General features: G+C 33.9%; 1 protein-coding gene and 1 long non-coding RNA gene across 2 annotated transcripts; one reads left to right on the top strand and one right to left on the bottom strand.

Annotated features, from left to right (window-relative positions):
- The first annotated feature begins 8,181 nt into the window (after nucleotides 1-8,181).
- LOC140811983 (uncharacterized) lies at nucleotides 8,182-9,784 on the top strand. Its single transcript, XR_012113583.1, has 3 exons — nucleotides 8,182-8,479; nucleotides 9,082-9,198; nucleotides 9,551-9,784. It is a non-coding gene; the product is annotated as an uncharacterized lncRNA (long non-coding RNA).
- A 1,636-nt stretch (nucleotides 9,785-11,420) lies between these two features.
- On the bottom strand, nucleotides 11,421-12,679 carry LOC140806402 (protein FAR1-RELATED SEQUENCE 5-like). Its single transcript, XM_073163057.1, has one exon. It carries the CDS (start codon nucleotides 12,537-12,539, stop codon nucleotides 11,421-11,423), a length of 1,119 nt encoding a protein of 372 aa, XP_073019158.1. The 5' UTR covers nucleotides 12,540-12,679.
- Nucleotides 12,680-13,028: the final 349 nt, after the last annotated feature.

Genomic DNA, 13,028 nt, shown 5'->3' with positions numbered 1-13,028 from the left:
AGATTCTGGTCACGAAGGTTTTCTGATTTATGCTGTTGATCTATCGCAAGATGAGCGACGGATTTCTGATATTCCTGTGGTCCGTGAGTTTCCTGAAGTGTTTCCAGAAGAGATTCCTGGTTTTCCACCTGAACGAGAAGTTGAGTTCAGTATCGAATTAATCCCAGGAATTGAACCCATATCTCGGGCAGCATATCGTTTAGCCCCTGTTGAGCTGAAAGAACTGAAAGAACAATTACAGGATTTGTTGAGTAAAGGTTATATTCGTCGGAGTTCTTCACCGTGGGGTGCACCGATTCTATTTGTCAAGAAGAAAGATGGTACGTTGCGTATGTGTATTGATTATCGACAACTGAAAAAGTCTACTGTCACGAATAAATATCCACTTCCTAGGATTGATGAGTTATTTGATCAGTTGCAAGGTACTTCGGTGTATTCTAAGATTGATCTTCGTTCTGGATATCATCAAGTGCGAGTCAGACAAGAAGATGTCCCGAAAACAGCTTCTCGCACGAGATACAAACACTTTGAATTTTTGGTTATGCCTTTTGGTTTGACCAATGCTCCTGCTGTGTTTATGGACTTGATGAATCGAGTATTTCGTAAATACCTCGATCACTTTTTGATTGTATTCATTGATGATATTCTTGTTTATTCCAAGTCTGAGGAAGATCATACCAAACACTTGAGGATAGTTCTTTGAATTATTCATAAGAAGCAGTTGTACGCCAAGTTATCCAAGTGTGAGTTTTGGTTGGATAGAGTTGTGTTTCTGGGCCATGTCATATCTCAACATGGAATTTCTGTTGATCCAAATAAAGTGGAATCAGTTCTGAACTGGGCACGACCGACCAATGTGCCAGAGATTCGTAGTTTCATGGGTTTAGCTGGTTATTACCGGATATTTATCAAATATTTCTTAAAGATTGCTAGACCTATCACTCAACTGACTCAGAAAAATCAGAGATTGATTTGGTCTGATGAATGTGAGTCAAGTTTTGTCGAGTTGAAGAAGAGATTGACTTCTGCACCAGTTCTTACCATTCCAAGTGGTTCTGGAGGATTCGTTGTTCGTACCGACGCATCAAATCGAGGACTAGGTTGTGTACTGATGCAGCATGGCAGAGTGGTGGCCTATGGTTCTCGTCAGTTGAAACCGCATGAGTCTAAGTATCCTGTTCATGACTTGGAATTGGCTGCTGTTGTTTTTGCTCTCAAGATTTGGAGACATTATTTGTTTGGGGAGCAATTTGTAATCTATTTTAATCACAAAAGCTTGAAGTATTTGTTCCCTCAGTCAGATCTGAATATGAATAGAGACGTTTGATAAGTGCAATTTATTGTACTTTTATTACTTGTTTTTAACTTGGAATTTTGTGATTCTTGAGCAGGTCTTATTTGATATGTTGTTGTTTTTGTTATTGTAGTTTGGAAGAGTAGAAATGAGAGTTTGGAGTGATATAGTGATGAATTAGAAGGTGCAAAGAACAAAGATACACGAAGCAACACCGCACCCGCGGTGTTCACAAGAGCGCACCCACGCTGTTCTCCGAGGCATGACCGCACTCGCGGTCATGCTAGCACCGCACCCGCGGTCTCACCAGAAGAGCAGGAGGAGTTTTAGTCGAAAGGGCACCGCACCCGCGGTCCTTATACCACCGCACCCGCGGTCATGCACAAACACCATTCCGGAAATTGTGAAACTTTGTGGACTTTGAAGAAAAGAAGGGGAAAATGGTGTGCTACGTGGGATATCTTGTCTAGACTATAAAATGGTCTCTTTTTCATCATCTAGGGTATAGGGAGAGAAGCTATGAAAAGGGTGGAGGCTACAAAGAAAAGAGTTGAAGATCAAAATCATCATCTTCAACAAGTTCTTGCACATCTTTGGACAAAAACTTCATACACTCCAAAACTCTTGTTCTAAGTTCTTTCTTTCTTTATTTTTACTTTTATTTTGATATGTCTTGTTTAAGATTTATGTGTTGTTGTTTTATTTTCATTATTATGAACTAAATCTTAATTCTAGAGGAATGATGGAACAAAACTAGAAACCATGTGTTGAGATTCATGATTTATGCTATATAAGTTGTCTTTATTGTTTATTTGTGTTTTTCCAATCTTAATGCTTTCATTTTAATGGCCATATCTTGAATGATTTGTATGTTATAAATTATCACTTGAAAAAGGAAATTTATAATCAAGAAAGGGAAAAATATATCGATGGTATTTATATAGTTCGAGAGGACATATATTGCTATGGAAGCCATTAAAAGAATTTAGTGCTTGTTTTGTTATTTAATTATCGATTGTTGACGGAGACGTTGCAATCCTTTGTTAGATAATTAGTATCTACTTAGCACTCGAGAGAGGGAGCAGATAATTATAGAATTCTTGGCTAATGAATAAGAAGGACAATTATAATATAGCTACACAAACATATCACATGGTGGATAGTTGCGTGAAGTCAAACCTCTAGATCTTTTATTCTATTGTTCAAATCTGTTTGTTGCTACAATTAAATTTATTTTCAATTCTAGTCATTGGTGTAATCAACTCTGTTAAGTGAATATACTAAATAAAATCGAGACTATTTTAATTACAAGCATTAATATAAATTTAGAAATACATTCCTCGTGAGATCGACACTTGTACTCGAAATTACATTTTACTATAACTTGACGTCGTGCACTTGCGAGCATTAAAGAAAACACGCAACAACGTTGGATGGATCTTTTGAAAGATTATGATTGTGAGATCCATTATCATCCGGGAAAAGTGAATGTCATTGCCAATGCTTTAAGTCGTAAGGTTGTTGATGTTAATTTATCCTCGATTTGTGTTTCTAAGTTACGAGAGGATATTTGCACTTCTAGGTTGAATTTCAAATCCAAGGTAATGTTGTTTGTGTGTCTCAGATTTCTATTGAGCCAGAGTTGATTCAGATTGTACAGTCAGCTCAGAAAACTGATGATCGAGTTCTGAAATCTTATGAGTTAGTATATCAAGGACACCAATCTGGTTTCTCAATTCACTCAGATGATTCTCTTCGGTTGAATGGTAGATTGGTTGTCCCAGATATTCTTGAATTGCATACAGCCATCCTTAAAGAAGCTCATTGTACTCGATATAGTATCCACCCAGGAGGGAGGAAAATGTATCATATTCTACGGCCTCAGTTTTGGTGGAAGAATATGAAAAAAGATGTGGCTGAGTTTGTGTCTCGTTGTATGATCTGTCAGCAAGTCAAAGCAGAACGAATGAGACCTGGAGGATTACTGCATAGCCTTGAGGTTCCTCAGTGGAACTGGGAGCACGTGGCTATGGATTTTGTCACGCATTTGCCACGTACTTCTCGTCATTTCGATGCCATTTGTGTGATTGTCAACAAATTATCTAAATCGGCACACTTTATTCCGTATGAGAGGACATATTCGTACAAAAAATGGCTCGTCTGTATATTGAAAATGTTGTGAGACTTCATGGAGTTCCAGTTGCAATAGTCTCATATCGTGACCCTAGATTCACATCAAAGTTTTGGACTAGTTTCCAAAAATAAATGGGTACACGACTTGCGATGAGTACTGTGTACCATCCTCAGACAGATGGTCAGAAAAAGCGTACGATTCAGACACTCGAGGATCTGCTTCGAGCTGTAGTCATGGATTTTAAAGACAGTTGGCAGGAATCTTTACCACTAGTAGAATTTTCATATAACAACAGTTTTCAGGTGGCTATTGGTAAGGCTCCTTTTGAAGCTTTGTACTGCAGACGATGTTGATCACCTCTTTGTTGGGATGAATTTGGTGAGAAGCAGTTGACTGGACCTGAGATTGTTCAGGAAATGCATGATAAAGTTCAGTTGATTCGTCAGAGAATGAAAGCTACCCAAGATCGGCAAGCTAGTTATGCTAACAGACGTCGTCGACTTCTAGAATTTCAAGTTGGAGATTTTGTATTTCTGAGGATCTCTCCGTTTAGAGGTGTTGTTCGTTTTGGCATGAGGGGTAAGTTATCACCTCGTTTCGTTGGCCCCTATGAGATTGTTGAGCGTATTGGGACTTGCGCTTATCGTTTGGATTTGCCCCAGTCTTTATCTGGCATCCATGATGTTTTCCATGTTTCTATGTTGCGTAAGTATGATCTCGATCCATCTCATGTGATTCAGCCTGATGAGGTTGAACTTGATATGTCTCTATCGTATATTGAGTATGCTGTTTGTATTTTGGATCGTAAATATAAAGTTTTACGCAATAAAGTTATACCACTAGTACGTGTTCAGTGGTCAAGGCATGGGGTAGAAGAATCAACGTGGGAAACAGAAGAGAAGATGAGAGTATCTTATCTATATCTGTTTGATTCCTAGTATTGTATTGTTGGTTTCGTATCGTGTGTAAGATGTATGTGTATAAGCAGAAATTTCGAGGACGAAATTTGTTTTAAGGGGTGGAGAAATGTGATGTCCTGAAATTAATTATCCGGTAATTTTGACATAATTAGAATAATTATTGAGTTGTAAATTACAATAATTATTTATGCCAAATAAATTCAAGAAGTGTGTTAAAAATATTTATTTTAGAATATCGGAGTTAAAACGATATAAAAATACATATAGAGATTTAAATAACACACGAGAGCAAAATATATGCAAATCGGGATTTTTGGGCATGTGTTACTATTTTTTTAGTAACTCAATATACATATACATACACACAATTTATCTTGTGGAGAGAGAAAGGAAGAAACCAGAAACCCAATCCCCAATCCCGTAACTTTCCTTTCCCCTTTCTCCATTTTCACGTTCTTCCTCCTTCTTTCCATTTCCCGACCATCGTATGCCGTCCAGCCACCAGAAGAACGAGGTGGAGATCTCATCAACCTCTTCCTCTATCTCATGCACCCTATTCATATTCTGGGATTTATTCTCACCGGAGTTATCCGGCTGTTGTCTTGTTTGTATGTGTACGTGACAACAGGTGGGACAGGTTCAGGGTCCAGGAGATGAAGAGAGATCGTGATTAGAGTGGAGGCTCCGGACTTGGATTAGATATAGGGTCGAACACTTAATATTAGATGTTTACACCTTGGTTAAATAAATGTTTGTGGTACAGGACTTGTACTTTTATTTTATACTGAGTTGTATCTTAGTTTGATTTCACTACGTTCCGCATTTTAAATAAAAAAAAATTTAGACCCTGTTTTATAATTGATTAATTAGTCCCAATGACGATTATGATTATGATTAACGTCCGAGTCCCACAGTAAGTTGGGGCTTAAGGTACACGCGCTACTTGGATGGCCATTATTTCGTCTTCCGATCGTTTTTTCACTATTTTTAAGCCTTCTTTGAAAGTTTAATGATTTTTGGACTTGTACTTTAATAGTTATTAATTTTTAAAATTTTAATCAAAACATTCTGGTGTAAGTTTTTTATAAAATTTTTTAAAAACTTCAAAGCCCTACCGGTCTTAAACAGCGTAAAATCATCCAAATGATATTTTTTTGAATTATCTTGGATTGGGACCGATAACTAAGGTGAATTAGCAAGCTACAGAGGTAAAGTTACTAACGATTTCTTTAATTATTGCGCTCTATGCATTTGACTTGGAATTTACAGTAAAATTTCTTAAATTAACGATTTATTCTTATATATTTCATCATATTGTGTATGTCAATTTTTTAAATAGTACTGTTAAGCATGTTTGATTTTTGTAATATTATTGGTTCATTATTAGTTACCGATCAGTTATTGACTAAATGAATGAACTATTGAATTATTAGTGCGTGGACAAGGGTCAATGTACCATTTGTTAGAAAAAATGAGTTTTGTACTCATTTAGAATCGATAAAATGTTTCGAACAAGCTACGTGGCGAACGAAATTATTTGTCGATTACCAATTAGGGTGAATGAGAAATTAATTGAGTTTCAATTTTGTCGAGTGAAAAGATTGAATCGAAAAGATTATATATATATATATATATATATATATATATATATATTGAAATCACTTGGCCGAAGGGCCAAGTGTTTGTAAGGCAATGGGTGTCTCTTCTTTTTTGAAAAAGTGCACTACTCCATTCAAGACTTTTCATTTTCTATAAATAGCACATCCCTCATTTGCATTCATTGCTCATTTCTCTTCTTCCTTTTTCTCTCTAATTTAGTTCTATATGCAAATTTTAAGCACTAGTGCTTAAAGTTCAAATTTTCAAGATATAAAATCTTGAGTTTGAATTTTTTAAGCTTATACGCTTTATTCGAACTTTGAAATTAAATTTGAGAGTTGTCTTCTAGTTTTGAGTTTTTTAAGCATTTGCGCTTAAATCCAAGTTTTGCAAGATTTAAACTCTTGGAATTGGATTTTTAAGTTTAAAAAATTAGAAAGTTTGCATACCATATTGATAGCGTTCTAAACATCTCAAGTTCGTGTGGCTTTAAAATTTGTAGTGCTACTATTTAAAGTCGTAGTCGTTGTATCTTAGGAAACGAATTGCCAACAACCGTGAGTATCGGGGCGGGGCAATATTGTTTTAAGGAAAAACAGTCAAACTCTTGGCTCGACTATTTTTCTCCTTGCCATTTGTTTCACCCATTTCTATCCCGAGATTTCCCAAGCAAAAAGAATACCATACTAACACCATGTTGCTAGTCTACTGAACAAAGTGATTTCAGTCGAGAAATAGGAGTTCACCTTAGCTCTTAAATGATCGATTGTACGGATCATACTTCAATATATGGGGAAGAGTCTTACATCAAATGCTGGTGAGAGTCATCTATTTAGCCCTCAATATTCACTTGAGAATATTGAACATCTATTGCATTTCACTTAACAAGATATGCCGTAATGATATATATGATACAAGCCATCATCTCGTATTGAAATATTATCATTTGACATGTTATTGTGGCAGGAGTCTACAATTTTCGATTTGAATGTCGTAGCAGTTTAAAGCTAACATGATGCTAGCATCCAAGACGAACAACAAAATTCCCTGAAAATATGTTAAAATAATAAAACGTTATGGTTTTTAGTAGTTATTATTAATTTAGCTGAATAGATTTTTGGTATTTAGAATTTATGATATTTATTTAATTTTTATCTTTATTTTTTTATATGCGTTTTTGTTGTTGATCTGTAGGTTTATTATTTGGTGTTCGTGTATACATAATTTTAAAATTTATATATTCTTATCAAACTCAATAATTTTATGTATTTTAAAAATATACCTACTCTCATAAATTAAAATATTAAATATTATAAATCGGTACTTAAGTTTTGTCCTTTTAACTTTTTTATTTTCAATTTAATGGATAGAAAGACATGAAGAAAAAATCTTATTTTGGTTAACCATAAATTAATTGGAAATAATTTCCTTATATTATTCAAAATATAATAAGGAAATAATCGATTAATTAAATATTGTAAGATTTTTTCTACATATATGAAGCTAAATAAGGTGTGTAGAATATAGTGATGCATATAGTGGAGTAAAGAATTCGAAGTCAAAAATTTGTGATCTTTGTTCTTTAATATTATATCTAATTAATATCTAAATACTTTAAAATTTTAAATATATTAAGTTATACACACAAACGATATGTTCGCTTAAAAAAGATTAAAAACAAAATATATGAAATAGAAGAATCATATTTCGTTTATGAAAAATAAATATGATTATTCTTGCAACCGCACTCCGATCATCGTCGGTGATATATTCATGCGTAATGGCAATCACCAGGAGCTGCAAAACATCAACATAAAAAAAATAGATTATCTTGAAATTTTTATAATATTGTGTTGTTCATGATCAAATCACTATATATATATATATATGCTAATTTATACAATAGAATTTAATATATACTGAATCCCATAAAAAAACTGAACATCAAATTATTCGAATTCAAGAAGTTTCCAAACAACTTACACAAATATTTTGTACAATATATATATATATATATATATATGCTAATTTATATATATATATATATATATATATATATATATAAATTAGCATATATATATATATATATATATATATATATATATCAAAACTGATACCCTACACACCATTTGGTGTGTACCTCGGTGGGCGCCGCTGAGTTGGCGCCCACCTCATTAATTTTTTTTTTTAGTTTAAAAAATATTATAAACAAAATTTTAAGAATCTCGTAATGAACAAATTCTTCTCCACCACAACAATCGGCGACCTCCACCGAACACCACCATCGCTGTCTCCCGCAGCCAAAAGATTCTTTCTCCCAAAAAATAATCACGAAAAGTTCAATTAATTTCGTGTGCAATGTAACTGAGTTGTGCATTTGGCATTGGATCTAATGTGAGATATGGATGCGCTTATGCGGATTTATAGGTTGAGCTGGCCAAGATTTTGCTGGAAAATGGACAGAGTCACTTTTTCGAGCATTGGTCCAACCCTGGGGTCGATGATGACCAGAAGCGTGCATTTTTTGATCAAGTAATTTTGTGTTTATTTTGTTAGTTTGAGTTTTGATGGGAATTCTCATGTCGTTCTTGTTGAATTTCGCATAGATGTGACTTGTTTATTGTTAAATGCATTGGTCTGATTGATATTTATAGTGGTAGTCGTAGGTCTTGTTTCTCATTATCTTGTTCTTTATTCTTGCTCTATAACGGGATCAGAGTATGAGATTTTATATATAGTCCTCAGCAGGTCAAAAATTGGTTCTTGATTGAAACATATGTCAATTTGAACGTGTGCATCCATTCCTCTGGATATATTGCCGAAGAATTTTAGCTTTATCATATTTTAACATAAAATGGTGGCTGAATATCATAATGGGTGTCCTAGATTTTGCGTTCAGCTAAATTTTCTTGTTGAATTTATTTTTGGCTTATAAACCAGAACAAGAGGTTTAAAAGGAGTAAGAGTATACAATCTTTTATGTTTATGTTAAAAAATTTCCATTTTATATCTCTTTTGTTTCCCAACATTCTGTTTGAAATGAGATGCTTTTCCCTGTCCGTGTTAATGTAAATGTTATTCCATAGAATCTCGTAATTTGAGGTGTTATTTACTATTTTCATTATTTTTCCCAGGTCACTAGACTTAATTCTAGTTATCCTGGGGGCTTGACATCATATATTAAAACTGTTAGGGAACTTTTGGCAGATTCAAAAGCTGGGAAGAACCCATATGACGGGTTTACAACTTCTGTAAGTGATCTATGTGAGTTTATGATATGCTACAAAGTTTGTATTTGCACATGCTTCTTCTATGCCTTTAGAATTTAATAATCCCATAATTTTGTCCTAAAAGTTTTGATTTTTATTAGCTCAAATACCTTTCTGTAAATGAGCTTCTAACATATGTATAGATGGTTTTATCCCTCTTTAATTTAACCGACTGTCTCCTTTGGTCAAATAACCTAATCTGTCAATTATTTGTGAGAATGGGCTTTGTACCTCATTTCTATCGGCTCCCATTTTAAATCTTCAACTAGGAATTTTCACTTTTGTAATGTTTGAAACCAGCATTTCAATTAATATTGCTACCATCCTGTGATAGGTGCCATCTGGAGAAGTTTTGACTTTTTGTGATGATAATTTTGTTCAATATGAAGAGGCTGGCGTGCGGGAAAGCTAGGAAGGCTGCATTTGTCCTTGTTGCTGGAGGTCTTGGAGAACGTCTTGGATACAACGGCATAAAGTTTATACTTCATAATTTGTTGAATAATTTCTTTTTAGGATTCACTTGTTTAAGTACTCAACAGACATCTATCAATATATAAATAACATAACCATAGTTGAAAGAAAATAAAACCACAATTAAATTAAGAAAGCTCTTCACAGAAAATTTTTTGTCAAGAAAATCATGCATAAATTTATTACAGCTTTGTGTATCCATCACACAACATCCTTATTACCTAAAGCTGTTAAAAAATAACCAAACAACCCAAACTAATCAATAGAATAGAAAAACAATTATGAAAATCAAATAACTAAACAAAGGCCAAATAGTAAAGAACTTATCTATCTCATCGTTGGAATTGAATGAAAAAAATGAACAAAAAATAATAGTCATCTACAACATGACGCATAAAATAATTTCATTCATCCAAACGTATTCCAGTTGTCCACATGTTGTTAGAACATGCAATAATAAAGACAATTATAAATGTCAATCTTTTAATGCGAAACTTTTGTTTAAAAAAGATGAAGCATTTCAAGTACCAGTCATCGATGCAAAATCTTCTTCATTTGTGTTGTCATCATTTTTATGATGATCATCTAAAGTTGATCTGGTAAATGATAAATAGTCATATTTACAAAAAATTAATGATAGTAATACATTTGTAAAAATATTATAAAACAATCACAAAATTAATCAACATATACCTGTCATTCAAATTTGGACAGTTGCGCTTGTCATGTGACACACCTCGATGCCCGCATCCACGACATAGCCTGGTCTTTGAGGTTGAATTTTCTTTTGATGATTTCAACCACTTCCCACATCCTTTTGTTCTTACTTCAGAAGGATCGGTAATACCAGAGACCCCATCCATGATATTCTTATTTTGACTACCATTGTTGAATGTTCTACAAATGTTAATCTCTTTAATTTTTTTTAAAATATAATCTAATTGTTTATCGAAGAAGTTTGTTCCTTAATCAGTCAATGATGCATCATCAATTACTACAGAAGCTTTATAGGATAACCTCGAGTGTCTTGACATCAAACACATTTTTGGATCGTCGATGACATCTTGCTCCGCCATAGCATATATTGCTCCAACCTTTGCATCTCGTGTCCACCGTTTGAGTATATACTTATCAGGCAATTGAAACACTTGGTTGATACGAAAAAAAGCTAACATATGTCTGCATGGTATGCCTTCAAACTCAAATTTCATACAACTACATGATATATAATCCAACTGTTTATTATGTGTGAGCATCCTTGATTTGGAGGAAGAACAAATTTGAAAATTCATCATATTGTAAATCACTAATTCAACTCCTACAGATACTTGTTGCACGTAATAACCATGACTCTCACACATTTCACTTTGAAACTCCACATATTTTTTTTCGTATACACCTTAACCATTTGAGCTTCCATTGGCCAGTTTGTCTTGATCTTGGGATGCTCATTCATATCAATATGGTCAGCAACTAACTCATTGTGCCTTTGGTGCCGGAGTGCCCTATTGAAACGGATGATAAAATCCATCAATGAATTCTTATTAGAGACATACCTCTTGAAAAATGCATGTAAACTTTCAGATCTCTGACTACTTGACATTCCAGCACAAAATATATGGTTAAAATATATTGGCACCCACTTCTGTCGCAATTCATACATCAATGACAACCAATCATTTTGCTCCAAGTTAGCGCACTTAATAACATCTTCCCACGACTTCTCAAATTCATCAGGTGTTGTGGAATTTTGAATGACATTCTTTATGCTTCGAGTAGTCACGAAAAGTCATAGAGTTTAATTTATCTGGGAATTTTTTCAATATGTGCCACAAACAATATCGATGCACTGTTTTAGGGAAAACTTGTGCAATTGCTTTCGCCATAGCAGGATCTTGGTCAGTAATTATCACGTTTGGTGCACCTTTAGGCATTGCTTCTATGAACTTGTTAAACAACCAAACAAAAGACTGAGTTTTCTCGTCAGTTAAAAAACCGCAACCAAGCACAATTGTCTGATGATGATGATTAACTCCTACAAATGGTGCGAAAATCATACCATATTTATTAGTGTTATACGTCGTATCAAACACCACAACATCACCAAATACACTGTTTGCCCTCCTTGACACAGGATCTGCCCAAAAACACATGCTAAATCTTTTATCTGAATAAGTCTCATAATCAAAGAAAAAAGAGGAATTCTTGTCTTTCTCAGATGCAAAGAACTCAATCAGTGTTTCAGCATCGATACCTTTTTGTTCATCTCTTAGCTTTTTCTCAAAGTTTCTAATATCTCTTTCAGTGCAACCTACATGCTCGGGCCCTCCATACTCTATTTCCAATAATCGCATTTGTTGACAAGTTGGCACATTGGCTTCTGAAAACTGTTGAGTCAATGCTTTCTTTGATGCCGAAACATTACGATGTGAGCGTAGTAAATGCACCTTTGAAGGAGTCGAGAGTGGATGATTATGACTTTCCATGAATGTACTGACAATCCAATTAGGACCAGTTTGTTTCTTGACAATTGAAATCTTCGACTTACATCCAGTTCTAACTTCGCCGCGAGCTCTTTCATTTTTCGGTCGATCACCTATTTCTTTTTTATTCGACCGGATTTCGTCTGTACGCCCTTCTTTAAAGCATACAAATTTCTTCCAAACAACTTCATTCGTTATCTTATTTTTTTTGCTGTTGCTCATTCTTGCGCTAAATCCTGCTTCTCGTGCGTATTGGTTATAGAACGAAAATGCATCCTCTAATGATACGAATTCCATCCCAATTTTTGGCTTTCGATCGTCTACAACTTGGGGAATGAATTGCTGATCATCACCCGTATTTACTTCCATTACTGAGAAATATAAAACTTTAGAACAATTTGATGAACATTTTATTGTAGTTATTCAAAAAAAATTTGTTGTATTGATTTAATCTCAATCGTCGAGTTTAAATTAAGATATAAGTAAATAAATTTGTGCAATCAAATACATAAATACGCTCTAAAAAAATAATGAAAGTGTATTACCATTCAAAAAAAAAATATAGAAAACAAAACATCCCAAAAACACCCAATTATTAAATGTGGGTAAATGATTTTTTTGATTGCCTCATATAACGAGTAATTTTTATATTCTTATTTGCATTAATAAAATTCATAACAATGAAAAGGCTGAAAAAAACTAGAAAGTATAAAAACATCAAATTGTGTTATAACTCATACTAGCTATTGTCTTTTATGATAAAAAGAGACAAAAAAATAATAAAAATTCGAGAGAAAGTGTTCCACCAATCAGTCATAGACTTACAAATTTCTCAAGTACTGTTGTTACCTATAGCAA

Source organism: Primulina eburnea, chromosome 1 (assembly GCF_022965805.1).
Source record: "Primulina eburnea isolate SZY01 chromosome 1, ASM2296580v1, whole genome shotgun sequence".
NCBI lineage: Eukaryota > Viridiplantae > Streptophyta > Magnoliopsida > Lamiales > Gesneriaceae > Primulina > Primulina eburnea.
The sequence above is the reverse complement of the archived record's forward strand: the minus strand, read 5'-3'. Positions and strand labels throughout refer to the sequence as shown.

Bases quoted from the DNA above. Each gene is read 5' to 3' on its own strand.
- LOC140806402 (XM_073163057.1), bottom strand. From the start codon at position 12,539: ATGGAAGTAAATACGGGTGATGATCAGCAATTCATTCCCCAAGTTGTA.